Below are 27,914 nucleotides of genomic sequence, written 5' to 3'. Positions count from 1 at the left end.
AAGGTGTTACCTGAGGCTGTGCCCCGCAGGCCCAGGGGGCAGGTGGGAGGAGCCTGGATAGTCAGTATTTTAAGCCTTTGGGCCAGGTGATCCCTGTCACAGCTGCTTAAGTCTGTGGATGCAACGGACCAGCAGCCCTGTGTAAGCAGGTGGGTGTGCGGAGTGCGGATAAAACTGTTCTTATGAAATCAGTTGGCCAGATGGAGCTGAGGCTGGCTGGCCTGCTCCTGCTGTGCTGCTCTGAGTGAGTGGCAGGAGGGTTCCTCTTCTCAAATCACTGCTTTCCTGGCCCCACGGCAGGGCCTGGGAGGCTTAGGTTCCTAAGGGGCAGGTTTAGGGTTTGAGTGGGCAGAGTTGCAGGGTTGTCCAGGAGGTGGGCCGGGGGCTTTCCCACCCCCTCTTCCTCAGAGTCCCCACCAGGGGAAACGGCGTGGGTGCGGAGGGAGGGTGAGGGCCCAGACGGTATGCTGCTCACTGCCCATGAGAACTGGCCCGGCCTTTTGGTGTCTCATGTCCTCAGCAGGACAGAGTGGGCGCCACTTCTGCTGACTGGCAGGCTCCCTGAGCTGATAAGGGTGACAACATGACTTTCGTGAAACTCTGAGGGAGGCAGGTGGGCTTAGTCTGGTTGGGGCAGAGCCCCGGACCACAGGTCCAGCTCCTCAAGGCTGGGGCGGGACTGGGCTTTGGCTGTTTTTGAGGGAGCGGACACAGGTGCCTTCGGTACCTGCGAGGAATGCACGCACAGGGGGCCACCAGCCAGCATCCCCCGGGCGGCACTGTGTCCTCTCCTCAGACCCGAGCGCCAGGACACACCTGCCCAGTGGGAGGAGCTACTGCCAAGTTCAGAGCTACCTCAGTCCCATGGGGTCAGAGGGGCAAAAGGAGTTCACGGATCCTATAGAGCAGTGGTTCTCAGCCTTCCTAATGCCGCAGCCCTTTAATCCAGCTCCTCATGTGGTGGTGACCCCAACCATAAAACTATTTTCTTGCTACTTCATAACTGTAATTTTGCTGCTGTTATGAATCGTAATGTAAATATCTGTGTTTTCTGATGGTCTTAGGTTGAGACCGCAGGCTGAGAACCACTGCTGTAGGGCCCAAGACCATCAGAAAACACAGATATTTACATTACGATTCATAACAGCAGCAAAATTACAGGTATGAAGTAGCAAGGAAATAGTTTTATGGTTGGGGTCACCACCACATGAGGAGCTGTGTTAAAGGGTCATGGCATTAGGAAGGTTGAGAGCCACTGCCATAGAGGGTGGCCCAAGGTCAAGTTCCCTAGATCCGGCTGATAAGATTCTTCACCAAACTCACCTTAAGTGACTTGTTGGGCACCCAGTCGGAGTCAGACACGTTCAACTTGGGAAGAGCAGGCTTGCTACACAGTTCCCGGGGAACCGTGGGGCCCACGTGTCTGTCTCTCTCCAGGAGTGGTTGAGTCTGCTGCTTTGGTCGTTTGGCTGAGAAGACAAATTAGCGAGAAAGTGTTTCTGTTCACTGACATCCACCAGGTGGCAGAGTTTGTGAAAGCCAGGCCCTTGGTGATCATTGGCTTCTTCCAGGTACTGAGTTCAAGAGGTGGGATAGCTTTTCAGTGGGAGAGGAGTCCCGTGCCTGGGGAGTGGGGCGTGCGGGGCTGGAGGATAGGAGAGGTTAATTCCTTGGGTTAATTTCTATTCTTCATTTTCCAATGAACTGCTTTCTGGGGGAACTGCAGGGTTAAGATGAAGAGAGAAAAAAAGAAAGCTGAACGGGTAGGCAAAGCTGATGAGGGAGGTGGACAGGGGTGGAGAAAGGAGACTAAGCTGGTTTGATAGTATAACTGACCATTTGGGGTTTATTTAGAATAGCATCGAATAAACAATTTTCAAATTGTTTCCCCATTTGGAGAACGGGTTTCTTTACATCTTACCTCATTTCCTGTAACCTGGATGACTCCTCCCCTTGTCAGTGAAGTCAAAATCCTGGCACTGAGTCTACCCCTGGGAAAAGTTACTCTCTCACCTGTCCCACTTTTTGACAGTGTTTTTGGCCCTAAATTTTTAAACTAAAAAATGAAGCTGAAGCTACAGCCATATCTTGATACCAAAGTTATATTTGATGCTACATGTGGCCAATCAATTGCCCCTTCTGAAAGCAATTCAGGAATACATGTTACAAAGCCCCAAGCCCTCTAATATGTGGGGAAGGTCTATGCTATCAGCTCTCTCCATCATCTCTATGAATTTGCCTATTCTGGCCTTAGTCATGGCCATAACAGTATTCTGGGCATGATACCTCCATAAAATGGGATTGAGGTGACTCAGCAAAACCTCAAAAGTTGGAAAGGTAAGGAGACAAATTGTTCACCACTTCCACCTTGACCTTACGTGAACCAGCATCTTGCATTTCTACCAACACCTTACCATCATCCTTCCCCAAACAGGATTTAGAAGAAGAAGTAGCAGAGTTGTTCTATGATGTGATCAAAGATTTCCCAGAGCTGACGTTTGGAGTGATGTCGATTAGCAATGCCATTGGGCGTTTTCACGTCACCCTTGACAGTGTCCTAGTGTTCAGAAAGGTAGGCCTTTGAGCCCATTGCTATTGAGGGGTCTCTAGTCCAAAACAGGGGACTGTGCATGTATGTATGGGTTTTGGGTACCAATTCTGATTCTGCCCCTTATGAGCTAAATGCCACTGACAAGTTGGCTTTTGCAAAATCAGTTTTCTGACTTTTTCTGGCTTTTGTAGCCCTCTTCCTATAAGCTCATTCTCCTTTCTTCAACAAGGATGTGTTATTAAGTCCCACTTTCTGCCTTGTGTTTCCTTCTGGTCCACCCACCCTCACCCACCTCTATCAGCAGTTACTATTCAGTTATCCAGTGGCTTACAAGCCTCCATACTCCAGTCAGTTGTGTCTTTTCTCCAGACCTTTGCATCCATCACCAGATGTCTCAACATGCCAAGTCTTAATCTCCCAGCTGAGTCCTTTTCCAGGGGTTTTTCTCTCTCCAATGGTACAACCCTCTCTCCCATTACCCATCTGAGCAAAGCCAGTCAGCCAGGCATCATTCTACACCTCCCTCTTCTCCATCCCACATAAGCAAGTCATCACTCCAACCCTACTGATTTTAAATCCAAAGATCCCTTGCATCTATCCATTTTTTTCTACTGCTTTCTTCCAGATGGAGTGACCATTATTTTCCACAGCCCAATGCAACATCCATCCAACTGATCTACCACAGTCTCTTTTGTTCTCTGATGAGCAGCCTTTCGAAAATTCACATCTATTAGCCCATTAATGACTTCCCTTTATTAATCCTATTATTATAGGGAAAAGACTCAAGTCCTTAAAGAGACCCACAAGGCCTTCCACAGACTAGTCTCTATTACACCTTCCTCCTTCCCCTCTGGGGTCTAGATCTGAGCTATCCAGTATGGCGGCTGCTGACCATTTGTGACTATTTTCATTAAGATGTTAGTTCCTCAATCCAACTAGCTTCACGTGGACAGTGGCTACTTCGTTGGGCAGCTAGAGTCACAGAGCATTTCTGTTTTCACACAAAGTTCCACTGTGGTCCGGTTCCTTGAACATGCCTACTCCCTCCCCCCACCAAGTCAAATCCTTACAATAACCAAGCTACTCATAGGTGTGGCTCAGAGAGGTTGGGTTACTTGCCTAAGGTAGGTAGTCATACCCAGAGCTGACTGATCTTTAGAGAAGACTATGAGCCCATGGAAATCACTGAAAAGTGTTAATTCAGAGATTAAAATAACTTGGTTTGTGTATCTTGAATGGGACAACACAGAGTCCAGAAATAGTCCCAAATACATATGGTGATTTACTATCTGGTATCTCAGGTTAATAGGGAAATGGATGTTGTTCAATGACTAAAACACTAAAGCTAAATTCATGAATCACTCTTTTCACCAAAGTTATTTCAGATTAATCCATGATTAAAATATATAACAATGAGATGGTGGAAGGGTTAGGAGATAGCACAGGGGCATTTGCTTTGTGGTAAAGTTCTTTATAAAGCACGACAGAAACTCCAAAACAAGGAAAATAAACACTGCTATATTCGGACCACATAAAAGTGTAAAATGTCTGCAGAAAAACCCCATGGCAAAACCAAAGCCAAGTAGCCAGCTTGGAGAGTGCCTTGGGGAGAGATCTGGCCTATCCAATGGTTAAGGCCATGGCCCTAGAGCCAGATGCCTGTGCTGGACCCGGGATTTCTCCTACCAGCTTAGAGACCTCGGGCAAGCCTCCTCACTGCTCTGGCCTCAGTTTCCTCAGCGGCGAAGCAGGAGGACCACCATGTGCAGATCAGGAGGAGTTCTGAGGACTGAGTGAGTCAGGGCATCTGACGTGCTCAGAGTGGTGGCTGGTACACAGGAGACCTCAATGAGTCTAGTTAGCATCATTAGAATAGGTTTAGGGCCAGAAAAGACTGGACTTTATCTAGAGGACAACAGGGCCTATGAAGTGTTTAAGCAAGAGAATGACACAATCAGATTTGCATCCTAACAACTCACTGTGGCTGAAGTGTGGGCTGGACTGGAGGACAGTGAGGGGAGAGATTAGAAGACCATTGGGAATTTTTTCACAAGTGCAGAGAACAGGTATGGACTAGAGGGTAGGATTGGTGAAGAGACGAGGAGATAAAAAAAAAAAAAAGGAGAGAAATTAGGAGATGACTGATTCTTCTTCCCCACACCTAGACTTCGATCTTGGGCTACAGAGAATTACAGTGTTCCCTCTGCTGACCAAGGTCCTTCTGAGAATAAGTCATCAAGCAGGATTAAACATGTAGATTAAACATGGGTAGATTAGGCACTGAGACCCTTAATACCTCATGGAGGCCTGACCGAAGGAAGAAAGAAGAAAGAAGGAAGGAAGGAAGGAGAAGGAAGGAAGGAAGGAAGGAAGGAAGGAAGGAAGGAAGGAAGGAAGGAAGGAAGGAAGAGAGGGAGGAAGAAAGGGAGGGAGGAAGAAAGGGAGGGAGGGAGGGAGGGAGGGAGGGAGGGAGGGAAGAAGAGTCCCTGGCCACAGGGGAGTTCTTAGAAGTTATCAAAGCCCCTTAGCAGAGCGCCTGCATGTCTCAGAAAGGGGTTTGCCTTGTATTCCTGACACACTCAGTCATTGGTCAGGAGCCGTGGGAGGGCCATTCAGCATGGCACTGACTGCTGGATTTCCGAGCAGGGCAGCGGGGGTGCCGTCCACTGCACTCCTTGCCTTTGTGGATCGAAGGTTTCCATGCCACCACACACCCATGGTCTGCGGCCAATTGCCCGGCTGCCTTCCTGCTGCCGTGCCTGGATCATTGGATTGCTTTGTCATCAGGGGCTTCCTTTAGTCCCAGCGGAAAGTGTGCTGTTTATGTTTATTGAGAGCCTGTATCATGGGAGCTGCTGCTGCCAGTGTTTCCTTTTGTCCCAGGGGAGAATCGAGAGCCGCCAGGAGCTCATCAACGACAGCACCAACAAGCTTGTCCTCAACCAGCTCATCCAACAGCACCTCTCCGGCTTCGTCATTGAGTACAGCGCCGAGGTTAGTGAGCGAGCTCCTGGGAAGGGCTGCCGGGCCTTGGTGGGCGGGCATGACCCGTGTCCTTGTCATGCAGAGTAAGGACCTGATTTATCAACTGCACATCCGGAACCACATGCTGCTTTTTGCCTCCAAAAGCTGCAAGTCCTTCGGTGCGATAATGAAGCATTACCAGCTGGCCTTGGAGGAGTTCCACTACAAGGTCTGTGCAGCACCTTCTTCTCTTTTGTTTTAATAAAAAAAAAAACACCTTTGTTGTTGAGAGTATTACAGATGCTCCTCTTCCTCCATTGCCCCCTCCACCTGGCTCCCCCCCCCACCCAGGCCTCCTCCACCCGTTGTCTATCCACAGGTAGACAGGTGCCCATCCAATCTTTGGCTAATCACTTCCTGTCCCTCCTCCACCCCTTCCCTCTAAGATTTGTCAATCTGTTCCATGTTTGCATGCATCTAATTCTATTTCCTCCCAAAAATGTAGTTTTATTGATTTCAGAGATGAATCTCCTATTTCCTCCCAAAAATGTAGTTTTATTGATTTCAGAGATGACATCAATAATGAGAGAGAATCATTGATTGGCTGCCTCCTACAAGGCCCCAACTGGGAGTTGAGCCCACAACCCGGGCATGTGCCGTTGGCCAGAATCAAACCCAGGATCCCCTTCAGTCTGCAGGCCTATGCTCTACCCATTGAGCCAAACCAGCTAAGGCTAATTCTATTTTATTCATTAGTTTTATTTTATTCATTAGATCATTTCATTTATTTTGATTTTTAGATTCAATGTTTGATAGATATGCATTTATTGCCATTTTCTTGTCATATTTTTTATCCGTTTCTTCTTCTCCTTCCCCATTTCCTTCTTCTGCTCTGTCTTCTGGAATTGGCAGAGTGGCCTTGTGTAGTAGGTGTTCTGCAGGGCCCAGTGGCTCAGCCTCCCCAGTCACCTGAGCTGGGCACTCTAGCTTGGCTGGGTGTACAGTCTTGTACTTGAGCCTTGATTGCTGTTGGTGTCCAGGCCAATTGGCTGTGTGGATCAGCTACAACTACAGTGAAGAGCTGCTATGCAGGAGACACTCCTATGGGGCAGGACTTGCTTCAGTGGGTCTTAAGTGTATCCCTGTGGCTGTGTAGAGTTGTAATCTGGTGTGGTCTGAAGTTCACTGGATGCATTGGCTTTGGGTCCTCCTGGGCAAAGTCAGCCACTACCTGGGGCCACTGGGCAGGAGCTACAGAGAGATCTGCAGATGGCTGCTACTTATATTGGGCCAAAGAATGTCCAGATGAGTCACAGCTGTAAAGCAAGGCAGGCTGGTGCTAGTGCCAGGTCTTGGGCCTCTTATTGATAGTTATGGAGCACACTGACACCAGCTGCTACTTCTTTAAGAGATTTAAGCAAAATCTGAAGCCTGAGCCCGGACAGGCCATTCATATGGAAAAGCAGCTGCAAACCACTTGGATGGGGCTGCAAGTTGGATGGGGCAGGATCTCAGGGAATCACCAGGGTGGAGTGAACAGTGTAGATCATGCTGATGGAGATTCAGATATGGTGCCAGTCAGCTCTGCAATGGGGGAGGTATCAGCACAGGAATAATGACCTCTGTGAGCACCCCTCTCTGGGAGAAAGCCGCCCCAAGTTCCTGCCCTAATGGAAGACCATCCAGTTCCTCCTTGTATGTCCCTGGATTCCCCCAAAGCTGCCACCTGGCCCTGGAGGTCAGAGGAGACAGGACCTTGTCAGTTCATGTGCTGGCCCTTTAATACCTGGGACTCCAGCAGCCTCCATGTTACTCGGTCACAATTCCCACTGGTTTTTACAGCCTGAGGTTACAGGGTCTTCTCTTTCCAACACTGGAACCCTGAGCTGGGGGGCTGGTGTGGTGTTGGGACCCCTTGCTCCTCACAGGAGGCTTTGGAGATATCCCTCGCGATTAAAAAAGTGCCACAAGTGGGTTTTGGACCAGCTCACTCTGTGCCTCTTTCCTCCTACCAGTCTCAGCGTAGTTTATGCTTTACTTCTCTAGTTGTAGGATTTCCATTCAGGCAGTTTTCAGGCAGTTTTGAATGGTTGTTCTGTGTTGTGTGAATACTGGTGTCTACCTATATCACCATCTTGGTTCTATGGCACCATTCTTTCTTGGGGCTCCTGGATGATGATCCCAGACATGAAGACCCAGATGCCATTTACTTGCCTTGCTGGTTATAAATGAAGCCAGGAATAAGTTGCATATTAATTTATATACCAGTTTACTGATTTACATTTCAGTCCTATGAATTCTTTGCTATTTAATTTTTAATCTTCTTTTTCTTATTGTTGACATTACAATGTCCCCCCTTTTTACTCCCTGTTGCTCTTTCCCCCCAATTTCACCCCCCTCTCCCTCTGACTATAGCCACATTGCTGTCTGTGTCACTGGGGTGTGCATATATGTTCTTTGGCTATTCCTTCATCCTGTCTCACCCCTCCCTCTCTCCCTCCCCTCCTCTCTGACATCTGTCAGTTTGTTCTATGTGTCCATGCCTCTGGTTCTCTTTTGTTCATCAGTTTATTATGTTAGATTCCACATATATGTGAGATCATATGGTATTTGTCTTTCTCTGACCCCGAATAGTTGTAGCTATTTGTGGTCTTATTTCGCTTAGCGTTAAAAACTCCAGGTCCATCCACACTGTCACAAAAGTTGAGGGTTCCTTCCTCTCTAAAACTGTGTAATATGTCCTTGTGTAAATGTATCACAATTGTTTGATCAGTTCATCTACCAATCGACACTGGGCTGTTTCCAGATCTTAGCTATTGTAAATAATGCTGCTATGAACATAGGGGTAAATACATTAGTTCTGATTAGTGTTTCAGGATTTTTAGGATATAGTCCCAGATGTTGGATCACCAATCCAATGGCAGTTCCATTTTTAATTTTTTGAGGAAACTGTACTGTTTCTATACCAGTCTGAATTCCCACCAACAGTGCATTAGGGTTCCCTTTTCTCCACATCCTAGCCAGCATGGTTTGATTTATTGATGGTGGCCGTCTGGCAGGTGTGAGGTGATATATCATTGTTACCTCAATTTTCATCTTTTAGTTTTCATCTCTCTGTGATTAGTGACACTGAGCATTTTATTCATGTTTATTGGCCATCTATATATCCTCTTTGGAGAAGTGTCTATTTTGCCCATTTTTAATGGTATTGTTTGTCTTCCTAGTGTTGAATTGGGTAAGTTTTTATATTTTTTTGATATTAACCCTTTATCAGATATGTCATTGGTGAACATGTTCTACCCTACAGTGGATTCTCTTTTCACTGTGTTGATGGTTTCTTTTGCTGTGAAGAAGTTTTTTAGTTTGATGTAGTTCCATTTGTTCATTTTTTTCTTTGCTCCCCTCAGCAGAGGAGATATATCAACAAAAACATTTCTATGAGAGATGTTTGAGATTTTACTGACTATGTCTTCCAGGATTTTCTCCTTTTCCAGTTCATTCTTGTGTGTGGCATAAGTTGGTGGACTAATTCCTTTCTTTCTTTCTTTCTTTCTTTCTTTCTTTCTTTCTTTCTTTCTTTCTTCCTTCCTTCCTTCCTTCCTTCCTTCCTTCCTTCCTTCCTTCCTTCCTTCCTCCCTTCCTTCCTTCCTTCCTTCCTTCCTTCCTTCCTTCCTTCCTTCCTTTCTTTTTTTTTCATGTATTTGTCCAATTTTCCCAACACCATTTATTGAACAGACTGTCTTTACTCCATTGTATGCACTTGACCCCTTTATGTAATATTAATTGACTATAGAGGCATGGGTTGATTATATATATGCCTGTTCTTGTGCCAGTCCTGGCTGTTTTGATTACGGTGGTTTTCAGTATAATTTGATATCTGGTATTGTGATTTCTCCAACTTTGTTCTTCTATCTCAAGGTTGTTGTAGCTATTTGGGATCTTTTTTGGTTCCTTATAAATTTTTGGAATATTTGTTCTAGATCTGTGAAATATGCCATTGGTATTTTAATAAGGTTTGTGTTGATTCTATAGATTGCTTTGAGTAGTATGGACATTTTAATAATGTTAATGATTCCAATCCATAAACATGGTATATGATTCCACTTATTTGTGTATTCCTCAGTTTATTTCTTCAATGTTCTATACTTTCCCAAGACCAGGTTATTTACATACTTGATTAAATTTATTCCTAGTTACCTTAATATTTTTTGTTGCAATCATAAATGGGATTATTTTCTTAGTTTCTCTTTCTGATAGTTCATTATTGGTGTATAGAAATGCAATTGATTTTGGGATATTGATTTTGTATCCTGATACTTTGCCAAATTCATTTATTAGATCTGGTAGTTTTTTGGTGGAGTCTCTAGGGTTTTCTATGTATAAAATCATATCATCTGTGAACAGTTATGAGAAATTCGAGACGCAGGAAACAAAAGACTGAGAGTCCGGCCGGTTTAAAGAGGGAGGTTTTAATCTTGTGCTCCCGGAAGAAATTCGCTGGTCTGAGGATGGGCCAGGAAGTTCACGCCAAAAGGGAGTATCAGTACTTCTTTTATACAGTGGTTTAGTCAGGGGAGGGCAGAGGGCATGAGCCATGTGGAATTTCCTCCTTGGATCAGGATTCAGGTAGGCGCCAATTACCTGCATCACCATCTACCTTCTGGCTGCATGCATCGGCTCTGGACTTCCCCTCCTGTGGGGCCAGTCTATGTCCGGGCTTCGACCTAACAATTGAGAGTTTTACTTTTTCCTTTCTAATTTGGATGCCTTTTATTTCTTCTTCTTGTCTGATTGCTGTGGCTAGCACTTCCAGTACTGTGCTGAATAACAGTGGTGAAAGCAGACATCGTTGTTTTGTTCCTGATCTTAAGGGAAATACTTTTCATTTTTGCCCCTTGACTATGATGTTGGCTGTAGTCTTTCATATATGGTCTTTATGTTGAAATATGGTCTCTTTATTCTCAATTTGGTGAAAGTCTTTAATCATAAATGGGTGCTGTATTTATTGAATGCTTTTTCTGCATCTATTGATATGATCATGTGATTTTCATCTTTCATGTTGTTTATGTGATGTATCACATTTATTGATTTGAGGACATTATAATAGCTTTGCATCCCTAGAATAAGTCCCACTTGATCATGTTGTATGATCTTTTTTTTTTTTTTTTTAAACATTTCTTTATTGATTTCAGAGAGGAAGGGAGAGGGATAGAGAGCTAGAAACAACATCAATGATGAGAGAGAATCATTGATCGGCTGCCTTCTGCACACCCCCTACTGGGGATCGAGCCCACAATCCAGGCATGTGCCCTTGGCTGGAATTGAACCTGGGACCCTTCAGTCTGCAGGCTGACGCTCTATCCACTGAGCCAAAACAACCAGGGCATGTATGATCTTTTAATATTTTTCTGGATCCTGTTTTCTAATATTTTGTTGAGGATTTTAGCATCTGTGTTCATCAGGGATATTGGCCTGTAATTTTCTTTCTCTATAGTGTTTTTATTTGGTCTTGGAATTAGGATAATGCTGGCCTTGTAAATATAGCATGGAAGTCATCTTCCTTCCTTTCTTTCTTCCTTCCTTTTTTCCTTCCTTCCTTCCTTCCTTCCTTCCTTCCTTCCTTCCTTCCTTCCTTCCTTCATTTGCTAGTTAATCCTCACGCAAAACTATTTTTTCATTGATTTTTAAGAGAGGGAGAGGAGAGAGAGAACATTGATGTGAGAGAAAGACATCGATTGGTTGCCTCCCACATGCATGCCCTTGAACTCACACCCAGCTAAATGCCTTTGACTGGGAATGGAACCTGAGACCCTTTGGGCCTGACTTTCTGACTACTGAGACATGTTGGCCAGGACCCTTCTCTAATTTCTTTGGAATTGTTTGAGGAGGATAGGTATTAGTTCGTCTTTGAATGTTTGGTTAAATTCATCTGTGAAGCAGACTGGTCCAGGATGTCTGTTTGTTTGTTTGTGTTTTTTTTCTTGCTGCTTAAATATCATTAGTTGTTATTGGTCTATTCAAGTTTTCTGATATTCTTGATTGAATTTTGGAAGATTGTATGTTTGTACGAATTTGTTCATTTGACCCTGGTTGTCCCATTTGTTGGCATATAGTTGTTTGCAATATATTTTTTTTACAGTCTTTTGTATTTATATAATGTCAGTTGTTTCTTTGCTCTTTCTTTTCTTAAAAATAATTTGTTTTTTCATTGTATTTTTTTTTCATCGCCTTTATCTCCTTTATGCCCTATTCCACCTCCACCCACCCCACCTCTGCAATCACCACACTACTGTCCCTGTCCATGAGTTCTCTCTCTCTTTCTATATTTACTCAATCCCTCTTCACCCCTCTCCACCCCACCCCCTCCAACACACACAGACACACACACACACACACACACACACACACACACACACTCCACCAGGGCTGTCTGCCTGCTCTCTATGAATCTGTCTCTGTTTTGTTTGTTAGCTCAGTTTGTTCATAGATTCCAATATGAGTGAGGTCATGTGGTGCTTGTCTTTCTCTGTTGCTTTTTCACTTGCATATGCTCTCCGGGTGCATCCATGCTGTCGCAAAGGGTGAGACTTCCTCTTACACAGAGAGGAGTGTTCCGCTATGTGATTGTCCCACAGCGAGGAGTGTTCCACTGTGTGAAGGTCCCACAGCGAGGAGTGTTCCGCCATGTGAAGGTCTCACAGCTGTTCTATTATACCTGCTCACCTCCTGGTGGGCACTGGGCTGTTTTCAGATCTTGGCTGCTGTAAATAACCCTGCAATGAACACAGGGTGCATACATTCTTTCAAATTAGTGTTTCCAGTTTCTTTAGATAAATTTCCAGGAGTGGAATCGCTGGGCCATAGGCAGTTCGCTTTTCCATGTTTTGAGGAAACTCCATACTGCTTCCCACAGTGGCTGCACCAGTCGGCATTCCCTCAAAAGTGCACGTCACCCCTTTCATTTCTGATTTTACTTTTTTGGGTTCTCTTTGTTTTTTGATGAGTCTGTTGAAAGGTCAACCAATCTTATTTGACTTTGAAAGAACAAGCTCTTGGTCTCACTGATTTTTTTGTATTGTTTACTTTTAGTCTGTCTTATCATTTATTTCTTCTCTGTCTTTATTTCCTTCCTTCTTATGCATGGCCTGTCCTGTAGTTCTTTCTCTGTTCTTTTAGGTGCAGAGTTAGACTGCTTACTTGACATTTCCTGCTTCTGGAGGTGGCCTGCAGTGCTCTAAGTTCCCTCTCAGGACTGCTTCCCATGTCTGAGCCTCCCCGTGCCTCTTCCAAACCTGCCAACCTTCTCTCACCTGCGCTCCTTATCTCACCTGTGCTCCTTCTCTCACCTGCGCTCAGTGTGCTGTGCGGACTGATGGCTCCGTGGTTTCTCTGGGAGTGTCCCTCGGAAGCCGGCAGCTCGAAGCAGCATAGTGTCTGGCAAGTGATTACATTTCCAGGCTCAGGCATTGCACACACTGAGGTTAAATTCTCCTCCTGTTACCAGCAGGTTTTGTTTAGTGAGTTCCTTAAGCTCCCCCGCCTGTCACCTCTGGTGCACAGGGAGCTTGGTGGTGAGAGTTAGAGGTGCTTCATGTAAAGCAATGGGCAGATGCGCAATGAGAGGCGCTCATTATTGCTGTGGCCGTCCTCACCGTTAGAAACCAGTCTGTTTTCCGAACACCATGCTTGTCCTGCTGCGGTTTCCCCACCTGGACCAGGGCCCGACTTGCTTCCCTTTTCTCTCTATTTTTACAAGAGGCATTTTTTTTTTTTTTTTAAGAAAGCGACTGCAATTTAAACAAAACAATGAAAAACTTTGTAACTCTAAAAGAACACGGAGTGAAGTGTCAAGCTGCAAACCTGTTTAGTGGTTCGGGCTCCATTCTGCCCATCAGTCCCCTGAGGTTCCGGGCACAGCCACGCTGCCGGAACGCTTTCCTGGCCTTCCCATGGCTGTGGCGGATGTGAGGTGATTGCTCTGGTTTGCCAGTTTGCTTCCCCAGGACAGGAGTTCCACGGATGTTGTTGACTGAATGAGTGACGTCACGGATATCCTGGCCATGACAGGATTTAGAGTGCTGACGCATTGACATGTTGAGCATTTTCTCCCTCCCAGTCACTGAGCACAGCGGTCACACACATCGTCCCGGCTAGTTCTCACTGCAGCCCTAGAGGAGCAAGCTCTGAGTCTCTGTGGCACAGACGAGGAAGCTGAGGCATAGAGGGGACGTACTGTTTGCTCAGGGCCCAGGATGAGGCTCAGGATGGCCTATGCGTGTGGATGGGGTGCAGGCAGTGCCCAGGTGCCGGCTGCCCTGCCCGGTGGAAGGGGCCTCAGGAGACCTCCGGCGCCATGGACCCTGCATTGTGCCTTCCCTCTGCTGCCCCCCACTTCTCTCCCTCTGTGAGGGACTCAGTTCCTTCCCCCCTCCATGACCTCCAATACCCCTTCATGACACTCCCTTGCACAGTTGTGGGAGTGTTGACTGGTGCAGCCACTGTGGGAAGCAGTATGGAGTTTCCTCAAAACATGGAAAAGCGAACTGCCTATGGCCCAGCGATTCCACTCCTGGGAATTTATCTAAAGAACCAAAACACTAATTTGAAAGAATGTATGCACCCTGTGTTCATTGCAGGGTTATTTACAGCAGCCAAGATCTGGAAACATGTTGCTTCGGACAGGTGTGGTTGGGGTCTAATACCCCGGATGGCAAGCTGGGACAAGCTAATCGCAGGTTCTTGTCTCACGAAGTCTAAAGAATACATTCTCAGACGGAAGGATTTTAAGCAAAAGCGTGGGAGTTTATTACAAGCACATATAAACCCCCTGGGGAGGGGCCGTAAATGGGGAAATCCCCTCTCTCTCTCAAATGGTTCGAGCCTCGTCCAGCGAGTCTCCGTCTGCGGGTTGATAAATGCTCGCAGCTTCTTTTTTAGTTCACCTCACGTTCTAACCGGACCTTCCTCAGCTTTTGTCCCCTGCGCTTTTCCTAAGTGGCCACCTGCCCCTGTGCCCTGCGCGGTGTCCCGGCCAGTGGGACAGCAACGTGGGAGCGAGGAGACACCTGGAAGGGAATGAGGGAGGACAGGAGACGCGGAGAAATGGAGGCAAGACAGGGTTCTGATCAAGCCTCAAATTTTATTTGTTGCAGCCGCAATATATGTACACAGGCTGTAGGGGGAAGTTGCGGAGACATTCCAGGGCGGGGAGGGTTGTGTATCAGCAGGATGTGTCTGCAGGGGCGGATACAGCAGAGATTCTCCGGGGCGGGGCGAGTTATCACAACAGGTGTGCCTTGCTCGATGGCCAGATATGCTGCTAGGCATTTAGATTGTTTCTAGTTAACTGCCACACCGCAGCTTGTCACATGAGTTCTGGTCAGAAACTCAGTGTCTAAGATGGAGGTGTCTTTTAAGATGTAGTCACTAATTCTTTTTCGGCTTCCGACAGCACGGTGTCAGTTTCACAGTGTCAAAGCCGGCCCGGTGTCCCCTCTCCCCCCTAACCTGTAGCAGTCTGCAGTCTGGTGGACAATCCGGCAGCTGAAGTGGTCCCGCCCGTCACTATCTGTTCCTCTCCAGGACCCCTTCCCTAACCCTCTCCTGTCTCACATCCTTCCCATCTGGCAGATCCTCTTCATCCTGGTGGATGCAGATGAACCCAGAAATGGACGTATCTTTGAATACTTCCGGGTCACAGCGGTCAATATCCCATCCGTCCAAATCCTGAACCTAAGCTCTGACGCGAGGTACAAAATGCCTTTCGAGAGCATCACCTCCGAAAACCTCAAGACATTCGGGCGCAGCTACCTGACCAGAAACGCCAAGGTGAGTTCGCTCTCACAGAGGTTTATCCAGAACCTCAAAGTCACTTTTTAAAATCTAATTCTGCTGGAGAAGAAAGGTGTCTCAGGCTTCAATGTGGGAAATACCTGCGTCCTACCTCTGATCTGTCCAATTGTCACTGTCCTGACCTCCAGTTCCACTGTTAGTGCTTTACACTTAAAGTGACGGTGTTTCCTTTGCAAGGTGACCCACTGAAATGCTGGCTCCCCATGGATGGCACCTCATTCAGATTCTGGTGTAAGAGGTGTCCTTGCCTGCCAGGCTCACAGCAGCCCCTGAGCGACAGACGGACAGGTCGCTCCACACAGGTCTCTGTGTAAGAGGGGCTGGGGACTCTTACTTTGGTCATAAGAGCAATCCTGTTCGCTTGCCTCATTGGCTTTTACTGTAACGACAGGTGAACTCAGATTCATCTCTGGGTGCTCAGTGGTGAAGGTAGAAATGCCCGTGACACCCTGTCCTGTGTGGCAGAGACACATTGATCAAATCTCAGAAAAAGAAGCTTTCAGCAGGGAAAGCACATGCAGGGTCAAGGTCAGGTCTTTAAGACTAAACAGAGATTCCAGCAAAACACCCCAGAGCTCCGGCTTGTTTGGAAAAGTCAAGGCAGGGGCTGCTGCCTTCAGCAAGGCCCCCTCAGAGGCCCGGTCCTTCCAGACACCCGCCGGTTGGTCCCGGGCTTCCCCACATTGGCCTCAGGGGAGGGCTGCTTGGCGATGGGAGGGGCTGGACTGTAGTCAGTACCAGGGTTCAGCCTCAAGGCTCGGAAGGAGGCCATTTTGTAGAAAGACAGGTTAAGAGGCTGCCTGAGGATGTGCAGCCCTTGCTGCAGCCTCGCTCCCTGCCGCCCCCCTTAGCGCCTGCTCCCCTCTGCCCCTTAGTGCCTGCTGCCCCTTAGCGCCCGCCCCACTGCCTGCAGAACAGGGGGCCACAGTTTATTTTCTCAGCGGGAACACTCTTGAGAGCGTTGGCGGATTCTTTGAGCGAATTCCGGAGCCACTTTCCAGGCACAGCAGCGTGCACGGTGGCCTTCGCTCTGCGGCTTCTGTCCATGGCCTTGTCTGTCCCCACACCACCCTTCCCTGCGGCCCTCATGTGACAGCTCTTTTCTTAGGCGCATAGTCCTGGTTGATGTCCTCTGTGCCTCCGCCGTCACGTCTGCTCCTCCTCCTGCCTTCAGGATGCCCTCCCCTTCCCAGGTCCTCAGGCCCCATGGCTGTGGCTGATCTGCTCCGGGCCCCAGCTGCTGCTGCTCTCTGAGCACCCCTTCCACCCTCGGGGCTTTCGCTCTTCATTGCAGACCTCCCTCCACCCCGACTCTCACCACTTCCTCCAAAGAGAAGCCAGAGCCCGCTGTTCTTTCCTTCCCTCACTCACAGGCTACCCACTGAGGTCCTATCTGCCCAGCAGTGGGCGCTCAGTGGTGAAGGTAGAAATGCCCGTGACACCCTGTCCTGTGTGGCAGAGACACATTGATCAAATCTCAGAAAAAGAAGCCTGAGGAGTCACGCTGATAGGGACAAGGAATAGCACCAAGTGCGAGAGCGTGTGGTGCAGGCCGGGGAGAGTCAGGGTGCGGCCCCAGCCGGTTCTGAGGGAAAACCAGAGAGCAGCAACGCGCAGGCCTGAGGCTGGCTCGGGAGCTGGCAGGCCGGGTGTGAAGAACGGGTCGTATAAATCTTGGCTTTGACTCTCATCTAATGGGGGACAGCTAATATTTTGTGGGGGGAACAAACTCAAGATATTGAGGACATGAAGCTAGCTCTCAGCTAAGGTTTCTAAGAATCATGTATAGTTAAACCTTGTTTCTCGAGTCTCCCATCTCGAACTATTCCAAATTGTTCACAGGGAAAATGTCTCTGTTGTTGAACCAAACTTCAACCATTGGCACAATTTTATTTATTTATCTTATTTATTTATCTTATTTATTTATTTTTTACTATTATTATTATTTAATCCTCACACAAGGATGTATTTTCTGTTGATTTTTAGAGAGAAGAAGGGAGATAGAGAAACATCAATCTGTGAGAGAAATATTGATCAATTGCCTGCCATATGTTACGCCCAGACTTCGTGATCCCCAAGGACCACCAGGGAGCCGAGTCCAATGCAATAAACAAAAGAGCCTTTTCCATGCTAGCATGGGCTCCTCCCACTCACGCCAGCAGCATGGCAGAAGAGAGGGCGAATTTCACCCAGTCCAGGGGTTTTACTCCGGTCGGTGGTGATGTCACTGCCTCGGCTAACCCCGATTGGAGGGCTAGGGAGCTCATCTTCGCCCTGCCCTGCCCTCTCATTCCCCCCTTGTCTAATGTGCCTAGTCAAATCATTGACTCAGCCTACTTCCTTTCAGCATAAACAACAAATACAGTTACCAAGACCCTTAGTATCACAGTTCCCATCAGTATTGTCCTCACTGAAGTCCAGTTCCCCTCCTGCAGGCATCAGTTCTCTTCCTGGCCTGTAGTTGCCAGGATCCAGGCCCTGCAGGAGCTGGGTGATGTAGTCAGGTCTGGGTGCCATCTATTTCAACAGCAGTGGGTGTGCTCAGAATAACAGTGCAGCGTCCTTTTGAGTCCTCGGGCAGTGAATTTCTTTACCCACATTGAGTTCCTGGGCTACAGGGTCTGCGGCATTGGCACAATTTTAAAACATAGAGGCATCCAGAGCGCTGATGTGGCTCAGGGTGCGGGAGCAGCATGGCCAGGCCGCTGAGGAGGTTGATTTGGACAGAGGGAGAGCAGGAAGCCCTGCAGCGTGTTGGAGGCAGCGGTCTGTGAGCGAGCGGAGATGCCACTTGCTGACTGAGACACCGCAGCGGTCAGAATGTGACTGAGAGGCTGGGAGGGGCGTTCGGTGCAAGTAAAGTGGGAAGTGCTTGTTCACAGATCAAACAGCACAGTAGACATGCGCTGTGTGTGAGGAAGGTTAAAATGGAGCCAATTGGGGTCTGGGAAGGATGAGTTACACTATTCCTAATGGGAAAAGGATTTGGTGCTGAACAAATTGATTCTTGAACCATTTGGAGCCTGCCACCTCCTCGCCTCTGACCCCCATTTGCCGGGACAGCCCAGCCTGACACCAAACTCACGATGGACAATCGGAGATGCTTTGGAATTAATGGTGGTGGTTGCACAACATTATATTTAGGCATTTAAAATAAACTGATTAAAACAGTTCAATCAGAAATTCTGTTATATGAATGTTACTTTAAAAGAGTAAAATTTTAAAGTAAAAACACGTGCTTTCCCAGGTCTTGTAAGAACCAGAGCACATGTTCCCTGGTGTGCAGGCAGGGCCGGGAGTGGGGGGCAGGGGGTGGGGGAGAGGGATTGCCTACCTTCTCTGGAGACTTCTGACTTCTCAAGGTGCTTCCTAGAAACATGAGCCCAGCGAAGAGGTCCCGCCACACTGGGACCAGGGGCCGGTGAAGCGGCTGGTCGGGAAGACCTTCGACGCCGTGGTCTTGGACTGGGAGCGGGACGTGTTCGTGCTGTTCTGTAAGTGCTCTGTGGGGTGGGGGCCCAGACACACCTTTCCAGTGTCCTTCCTCACTGCTTGGGCACCCAAACCTCCCAGTCCGCCTCAGCGCCATCCAGGGCGGTCTCAGACACCGGAGAGTGCCTGCGGGGGTAATGGCCTATGTGCTATTGAAATAGAGGGGCGCGGTTTCAGGGTCCAGAGCCTTGCTAGGCCCCGGGAACTTGGGGCGGTCGCTGTGGCTCAGCGCGGCCTTGCCTTGCAGATGCGCCGTGGTGCCGCCAGAGCAGAGGGCTGCTCCCGGCGTGGGAGGAGCTGGGCGTGAGGTACCGCAACCACTCCACCGTCACCATCGCCATGATCGACGTCACGGCCAACGACATCTCGCTGGCGCCCCTGGACCGGCACCCCTTCCTCCGGCTCTTCCCCGCCCACTCGCAGCAGGTGAGGCCCTGGTCTCCGCCTGGGACCCATGTGTCACTCATGATGCGGTTCTTCCTATTCTCACGCTCGGCTCTGGGCATGGCATGCCCTTCTGCTCAGAGTGTCTCCCACTGAGCCCCACTCACTGTCACTGCCAGCCTAAGCCTGCGCTTAGCTCTGGCCCAGGCCCCGTGGCCAAGGGGACATGGGGGTTTGGATGTGGCACCCAGACTCGGGGGGATTGCCAGGTGAATGCTGGGGTGCGGCTGCTGGGAGGAGAATGTGTGGTGAGAACAGTCCCGCCTTGGATACTCGATGTTAGTCAGCGGATGGCATCCCTGTGGAAGGAATGCACTCTCCATGCTGCTGGGCCCAGGGCAGGTGTCAATCAGAGGATGACAGCCAGGTGCCCGTGCCCAGGAGAGTGACTGAGCATGGGGGAGGTCAGGGTGGGCCCACCTCCGCCGCCATGGGGTACAGAGGCCGGGGGTGCGGAGGCTGGGGGTTGGGGTGCAGCGGCTGGTCCCAGACAGAGGAGGCTGGGAGAGGTGAAGCAGACACGGTCTTGAGAAAGAGTGAGGGTCAGATGAGGAGCCGGAAGCAAGGGTGGGAAGCATAAGGGTGGCCGCAGCCACGAAGGGTGCCCCAGGGCAGCAGGAGCTGGGGAGGTGGGGTGAGCTGGGTCCAGGCTGCTCTCTCCAGACCCAGAGGCTGGCATTGTTTAGCCAGCGGGCAGGCAGGGAGCAGCCACTCCCACTGAAGGTGCAGAGGAGGAAGTGCGATGCTGAGCAGCGCATGCGGGAGGTTTTGTGAACTGGGAGCTCTTCCTCCTCCCATGAAAATAACGGTAATAGCCAAAGCGGAGCTGATCACTCAGTCTGCCCGCAGCCAGCAGCCCGCAGCCTGCAGCCAGCCACGCTGCAGCAGGGAAGGGAGTCAGAGCGCAGCCAGACCACGGCGCCGAGAGGAGCCTGGGGTCCCGGCAGGTGGCCCAGCCCGCCGCTGAGGGTTTTGTTGTTACTTGGAGCCCTGGTGGCCCATGGCATGCAGCAGTTGGGAATTCCACCCGTTCCTCCATGCGGCCATCCCGTCTCCTGCAGGCAAGGTTGCCTGACTGTCCGCCTTCTCCCCAGGCAGTGCTGTACAAGGGGGAACACACCCTGCAGGGCTTCTCTGACTTCCTGGACAGCCAGATCCAGGCCAGAACTGAGGAGGGAGATGAGGTAGGTGAACAGCACTGGATTCTTACCTCTCCCAGAACAAGAGCTCAATGGGCTGGGGAAACGTATGCTCCTGGGCTAGAGGGTAAACAGGCAGGCAGGTAGCCGAGGAGCTGATGGCAGACTTAGAGACCTGGGGTGGGGGGGGCGGAGGGGCGGGCCACAGAGGCTCTGAGGTTGCACAGGCTCCAGGCTGCGCCCAAGCCCCCTGTCCTACAGGTGACCAGGTGTCGCAGTGGGATCCTGGCTCTGATGACATCCTTCTCCTGATATCATCAGAGCTAGGATGACATCACTCACACTGGTAAGGATCCTCCGGAAGGTGCCGGACGCTCTGGTTAGGCTCTAAGCCAGAGACTGCTCTTTGGCTTAAACCACAGAGGGTTGTCCCCCACACCTGGCAGAGCCCCACCCGGCGGTCACTCACCTGGTCTGTCTCCACCTCTTTCTTCCATGCTGACCTCCCCTCCAGCAGCCACTTCCCCCATACCGTCTGCTGAGCAAGCCCTGATTCTTAACAGCCACAGCACATGTTCTGGCAACAGGCTCCATCCCAGAGCTCAGCAAGGGGCAGCCACATCCCAGGGACTGAACCTGGAGGAAGGATGGCTCCTGCCCACAAAGCCACACGTGGGCACTCCCCCAGCCAAGCTCCTCCCTCAGACAAGCCACTCCCCCAGACAAGCCACTCCCCAACAAAGCCCCTTTCCTAACCAAGCCCCTCCCCCAGACAAGCCCCTCTCCCAGACAAGCCCCTCCCGCAGCCACAATGGGCTTCAGGCCCACTAGGTTCTCCAGGAAAATGGGGTTTTTCCTTACCATCACAACCACCACCTGCGATCTGCCTCTTTATTTCTTTATCCCCTCCTCCCTCACCCTTCCCTTCCTCCAATAGCTAATGTCCGCTGAGCAAAATGAGGCCACAGAAGAGGAGGCATTCACCGAGGAAGAGTTTCCTGAGCTGGAGAGTGGGACCAAGCTGGAAGAGCCCGCAGGGCAGAAGGAAACTGCAGAGGTGGAGGGGGAGGAAGAGGAGCAGGAGCAGGAGGAGGAGGAGGACGACGACGACGACGATGATGACAAGGAGGAGGTGGAAGAGGAGGAGGAGCTGGAAGCAAAGCCAGAGGAGCCACCCAGACTGGAGAAGAAGCCTGGAGTGAAGGAGGAACTGTAGCTTCTTCCAGGGCAGGGGGGGCATTCTGCCCTGGGGGCTCTGCCAACCACTGCACCTGCCTGTCGGGGGGTCGGGGGAGACAGCAAATAAAGCGCTGGTTTCCGCTCTGGTCACTGCGGTGCCGGTGCTGCCTGCCTGCGGAAGTCCTTGGCCTGGACCCGGGCTGTGGGAGGCCTCAGAGCACCCCCGAGGCAGCGTTACACCCAGATTTTGTGATCCCCAAGGACCACCAGGGAGCCGAGTCTGATACAATAGCAGAAAGCCTAGCATGGGCTCTGTCCCACTTACACTGACAGCGGTGTGGCGGAAGAGCCCCAGCTTCAACAGATCAAGGGGTTTTATAGGAGTGGTGATGCCACTGCTTTGGCTGACCCTGATTGGTTGAGTGAGGGCTAGGGTCCAGTTACACAAAATGGATCAGAGCTCTGCCCTGCCCCACAGTACAAAATGGAGTCAGGAGTGAGTCCTGCCCCGCCCTGCCCTCTCATTCCCCCCTTGTCTTATGTGCATGAGTCAAATAATTGACTCAGCTCACTTCTTTTAAGGGCATTTACTGTTCTGTTATCTAGCCTTACTTAGCTCTGGACTTTCTCACTGGCTAGTAAAAATGTTCTTACAGTTTCCAAGACCTCCAGTACCACAGTTCCCATCAGTACTGTCCTCACTGAAGTCAGTATCAAGTCTCCTCCTGGCCTGTATGGAACCCAGGCTGGGGATCTCACAGGGGAGGCCACTAGTTGCCAGGATCCAGGCCATTTTTCTGGTGCAGGAGCTGGGAGTCATGCAGTCAGGTCTGGGTGCCATCTACTTCAACAGCCGTGGGCATGCTCAATAACAGTGTAGTGTCCCTTTGAGTCCTTGGGCAGTGAATTTCTTTACCCACACTGAGTTCCCAGGCTACAGGATCTGTGGTGGGCACTGGCAGTGCATCTGGAACTACCAAACTTGAGCAAGGGAATGGTTATGAATTCCAGCTTTCAGTTTCTCCCTGACCCTGGGAAGGATGGAGAGATGTTTACCATACATGATCCCCAAAAGAGGGGAACCCGTCCCAGTACGGGATACACCTGGCCCTTAAGAGGGCGAAGGGCAGGGGATTGGTCCAATTTTCACCGGTTCTAGGACACATTTAGTTAAACTCCTTTTCAGAGTCCTGCTCATGCCTGTCCTAAGGCTTGAGCTATACTTTGAGATACCTTGGCTACAAAGGTTGGGCTGTTATCTGATCCTATGACTATTGGCAACCCGAATCTAGGTATAATCTCCTGTAGTAACCTCTTGACTACTATTGAGGCACTTTCTGTCCTAGTGGGGTATACTTCAACCTAATCTGAAGTGTCTACAAAAACTAGACCTTAATTCTGGTGGCTTAATCTCTGAAATCCACCTACCAATGCTCTCCTGGGGAAGTTCCCTGGGACACAAATTCCCAGAGGGACCCCCTTATTTTGCTTAGCATTTACCTGTGCAGTACTTCTAGCTACTAAGCTTTTAGTTACCTTATCTAAGCTTGGTAGTATCTGCCTCACAGAAGTTCAGAAGTCTTAGTGACACCTAAGTGGGTAACCTGGTGTAACTGGGCAACTAACGTCTGACATAGAGCCTCTGGGACCAACAGTCTGTCATCTGGAGGGTCTACCAACCATCTGGTCCTTTGATTGTTTGTGTTCAGCCAATTCCTCCTTTCCGGCTGCAGTTGGTAACCCTCTTTCCCTGTGGATGGCACAGTGTCCCCATCAAAGGGCCTGGATTAAGGCCAAAAGTTCAGGAACTGTGCCCAAATGGTGTGGTCCAGGTTGACTACCGCTGTCTCTGCATCAGTACTGCAATTGTTACCTCTATGCAGTCCTGAATGGGTTCCTCTGGATCATCATCTGGAAGCAGGCTGGCAGGGTTGATGGCCAGTGTCTGGGATGTTGTCAGGGCTAGCTCCTGGCCCAGAGTCTGCTTATCTGCCTCCTTCAACAGCAATGCTGTGACAGCCACTGCCCGGAGGCACGCTGGCCACCCTGCTGCCACACGGTCTAGCCTCTTAGAAAGATAGACCACAGGTCTTTTCCGGGACCTAGAGTCTGAGTGAGAATCCCTTTGGCAATGCCCCTTACCTCACGTAGAGATGAAAGGGCTTCGTGACATCTGGCAAGGCTAGCAGGTTCTGAGATGAGAACCTTCTTTAGCTCCTCAAAGGCCCATTGTTGCACTTCGGTCCAGTTCAGCAGCTGCTGTTCCCATCCAACAGAGGTAAAGAGCAAGGAACCCCCCCAAAACAAACAAACAAACAAACACCCCCCAAAAACCAAAAATGATCTTGCCTGTCCTCTGACGTAAACTATACCTCCTGCCTCTCAAGTTGTGTGTGTGGGGGGAGTGCTTAGAGTTTATGAGAAATTTATCCGGATGCGTAAATGGCCGAGTATCCTCAAAAGCCCATCATGTTGCACTCTTGGTAGCTGTGCTGATGTCTGGTGGGTCATGGGGAATCCTGACTTGTGGCCTTGCCCAGCGAATGGAGTGGACTGTGCGCTCTGATACAATTGGCTCTCCCTTCCCCTTTGGCACATCGTAAACCTTCTTCAATGGACAGACAGGCTTGGAAGAGGAGAGAGAGTCCAGGGGCTTCTTTGGTCCCATACACACAGATCCCATTGGGGTTCCAGGAGGGGTGCCAAGGAGTTTAAGCTAGAACTCAGATCGCCACAGGGTTTGAGTCTGTCCTGTGTTGGTGGCCACTGTGAACAAGAATGTGGTGGATTAATTATATTCACTAGAACCAGCAAAGGCTCGTTTACTACACTCGAGATGCAGCTAAAGGAATAGTGAGCAGCTAGATGCCAGCAGCAGGTAAAAAATCACAGGTTGGCCTTGGATTCGGTTCTGGCAGAAGGAGGAACATGTGTAATGTTGGGGCCAGTACTGCATATTTGTCCCTGACAACACAGCACACGGACCATCACTGAGCCTGAGGCATCGGCAGCTTCAGTGACACGTGAGCTGGAGCCTGGGTCCAAGGTGTCTATTTCACCCCTTTGTTTAGGAGCTACAGTGATGGGATGTCACATCGTCCCATGTCTTATCCAAGGGCTAATTGAAAACTCATTGACCAAACATCAAGTTAGTCTCCTCCTGGATGTTGCAGAGCAGGAAAGACAATGGATGTCAGCCAAGTTTGAAGAAAAGAGTTTAAATAAAGAAAAGGGGAGAATTGTGAGAAGAAACAAACCATCATTTTGTCAAAGAACAGTTTAGACAGCAGCCATTTTGGACTGTGTGACTTGGTAGCTGCCATGTTGGCCACAGGGCTTGCAGCTTCCATGGGGGCCGCCATCTTGAAACAGCAAAGGCAAACCCCTCCCTTTGAATTAGCTAATCAGAAAAGACTGTGCACTTGAACTTTAATCAAGAGTGAGGGATATGTCACATGTGTCAGGGATTATAAATCCTGAGCAAAACACCTGCTTGGTATGTGTGTGCTTCCAGACCACGTGCAGTCAGTGGGTAATTCCCTTGAGGATTTGTTTGCTGCATGTCCTGAAGGCAAAGCTATCAAGGAAAGGAGTGGACATGCCACCAAAAATGTGGTCTGTAGACCAGTAGCACCCACCTCACTGGGAGCAAGTTAGGGATGCAGGACCTGGAACCCCTTCCAGACCTACTGAACCAGACCTGCATTTCAGCAAGAGCCCAAGGTGACCACTTGCATGCACTGCAGTTTACAAGCAGAGGGTTTGGGTCCAGACCTACTGCTGGATAACAATGCAGAGCACTGCCCAGGTGTCCAGCCAGTGAGCCGGCTCAGAGGGCGTGGGATCCAGCTCAGAGGGGGTGCCGTCCTGGTCCTCTCAGCTCCTCTCCCCTGCAGTCGTCACCCTCAGCCCAAGGGGATGGGTATGCTCAGCATGTGGGTGGCCCTCTTCCAGAGCCCTGCCTACATGCAGCCCTGCCAGGGCTGCCCCACAACCCTGTCCACCATGGCCTTTCTCCATGTGGGCCCCACGCTGTTGGGGTGACGTGTCCCGCTTGGCCTATGATGATCAATGGCTACCCTGCACCAAGTGGCAGCTACACCCAGGGTAGCTGCAGACCTTGTGGAGCACTTTATTACCCAGGACAGGGAGGCCAAGGATGAGCTCAGGGACTTTCCTGGAGGCTGGCCTGGAGGGGGCCAGATGCTCATGTGGGACATTTTGAAAAGGAAGCAGAGAAAGGATGGCTGCTGTGTTTGTGTTTGTGTGGGAGTGGATCGGGGACCATGGATCTAGGAGAGGTGCCAGACACCACAGGGTGAGGAAGGAAGGCAGGAGGGGACAGTGCCAGTGCTCATAGAGCACCAGGAAGCCGGCTCAGGTTGAGGGTAAGCTGGCCAGGGCCAGGCTGACATCACCCTCTGGCTTCCAGGAGGTGGTACTCTTAGCCTCAGGGCTGCCATGTTGCCAAGGCGAGTTTGTGTCTTTGGCATCAAATCTGAGTTGTGAAGTGGGGGACACAGGGCAGACGTCTCCTTCCCAGCCTCACTTCCATGCAGCCAGTGTCCCACCCACCTCCAAATCCATTCTGATCATAGTGTGAAGAGGCTGGGTGCCCACCTGGCCTGCACAGCACACACGGGTCTCTGCTGTGTTTTCAGGATCTGCACATGTGTTTTGGTGCAATTGTGTGAGTGGACAGAGGGCACACACTCCAGTTTGGTCAGGGACTTCAGGACTCAGAAGTTCCCATTGTTACATTGGTAACAGGCACCCAGTGCCATAATGCATGGTTCCTGGTGCTGTTTTACAGCATCATCAATATGTTGTACCTACAATGCACCACATACTGGGGCAACACTTTGTTGTTGTTGTTGTAATTAAAATTTTTTACAATATACAAAATAAATCTATTATCAGAGTGTAGATACAAAATAATTAGCCATTTACATGCAATAAACATTAATATTTTAAGAAAAATGATTTTAATTTTTAAATGTAATAATACTAGTGGCCCAGTGCACAAAATTTGTGCACATTTAAAAGGGAATTAGAGGAAATATTTTAATATTGCTATTTGCCCTTTATCTATAATAGAAGTTCTCAGAGATGAAAGGTAATTAGTAAAATGTGTATGGAAATCTCCCCCCCCCCCCCCCCCCCCTCATCAGAGTCTGAGGTGCACTGCAGGATCCAGAGTTAAGTCCTCACCCACCCACACTTGCCTCAAAATTGTGTAAGTCTCAGACCTGGCTGGTACCACCCCCCATCAAGCCTGGCAGGGTGTGGGGGGTCGGGCCTCAGATCCTTCAGCCCTGAGCTGCGGCCTCAGGCCACCTGGTCCCAGATCGTTTATCTTCCTTTTGTTAAGTTGTATGAGTTTCCTTGTAAATTTTGGAGATTAAAATCTTATTGGATATAACATTGCATAGTAACTCTTTTTTAAAAAAAAAATATATTTTTATTGATTTTTTTACAGAGAGAGGGATAGAGAGAAACATCAATGAGAGAGAATCATCGATCAGCGGCCTTTTGCACAACCCCTACTGGGTCTGTGCCCGCAATCAAGGTACATGCCCTTGACCAGAATCGAACCCGGGACCCTTCAGTCCGCAGGCTGACGCTCTATCCACTGAGCCAAACCAGTCTCAGCTGCATAGTAACTCTTTATTATATAGGATTACATGCAATAAACATTAATATTTCAAGAAAAAAGATTTTAAATATAATATTAACAACATTGTACTAACATAGTATAATATCACAAAAGTTGTAGGAAATATTAAAAATCTGGAAATAAGAGAGAAACCAAGACTTCGGCATATGGTAGACACTCAAATGCAGCCTACCACAACAAATTTGAATTTAGAACTGGGAAACAGGGGAGGCATTGCTCTGAAGCACTGGACGGCTAGCTGAGAGGAGGCTCTGCCATCTGGGAAGGAGAAAGAAGGCGCGCTGAACCTCAGGAACTGTGAAGGTATGGAGAACTGTGCGCACAAAAAGGTGCATGCTTCCTCCCAGCTCAGTGAGAGGAAGGGCAGGACAGAGATTGCTGCTGGCATACTCTGGGTGCACGGAGAGGAGAGGGTGGGCCGGGCTGAGTTCGCTGCTGGCTTACTCCCTGCTTGCGGAGAGGGCGGCTGGCTTTCTTGTTTAAGAGGAAAACAGAATCACCCTATTGCTCTGATAGACGGCCCCAGACAGGGAGAGGCCAGACTGTCAGGCAGAGGGCAGAGATCTCTCAGAGGTGTGTGAAGCCAGAGGTCATTACTGCGGGACTTCGGGAGGAG

General features: G+C 49.5%; 1 protein-coding gene across 1 annotated transcript in view; it reads left to right on the top strand.

Moving 5' to 3' along the window:
* Positions 1 to 21,658, top strand: part of PDILT (protein disulfide isomerase like, testis expressed) — a 28,946-nt gene extending 7,288 nt beyond the window's left edge. The window contains exons 3-11 of the mRNA XM_036460230.1: positions 1,438 to 1,571; positions 2,435 to 2,572; positions 5,435 to 5,545; positions 5,619 to 5,744; positions 15,146 to 15,343; positions 18,741 to 18,861; positions 19,107 to 19,285; positions 20,398 to 20,487; positions 21,380 to 21,658. Coding sequence (XP_036316123.1) covers positions 1,438 to 1,571; positions 2,435 to 2,572; positions 5,435 to 5,545; positions 5,619 to 5,744; positions 15,146 to 15,343; positions 18,741 to 18,861; positions 19,107 to 19,285; positions 20,398 to 20,487; positions 21,380 to 21,658 — 1,376 coding nt within the window. The remainder of the gene's footprint in view (positions 1 to 1,437; positions 1,572 to 2,434; positions 2,573 to 5,434; positions 5,546 to 5,618; positions 5,745 to 15,145; positions 15,344 to 18,740; positions 18,862 to 19,106; positions 19,286 to 20,397; positions 20,488 to 21,379) is intronic.
* Positions 21,659 to 27,914: the final 6,256 nt, after the last annotated feature.

Source organism: Pipistrellus kuhlii, unplaced genomic scaffold, assembly GCF_014108245.1.
Source record: "Pipistrellus kuhlii isolate mPipKuh1 unplaced genomic scaffold, mPipKuh1.p scaffold_m20_p_31, whole genome shotgun sequence".
NCBI classification, from domain to species: Eukaryota; Metazoa; Chordata; class Mammalia; order Chiroptera; family Vespertilionidae; genus Pipistrellus; species Pipistrellus kuhlii.
Note: the sequence above shows the minus strand (reverse complement) of the source record. Positions and strands in the feature narration are given on the sequence as shown.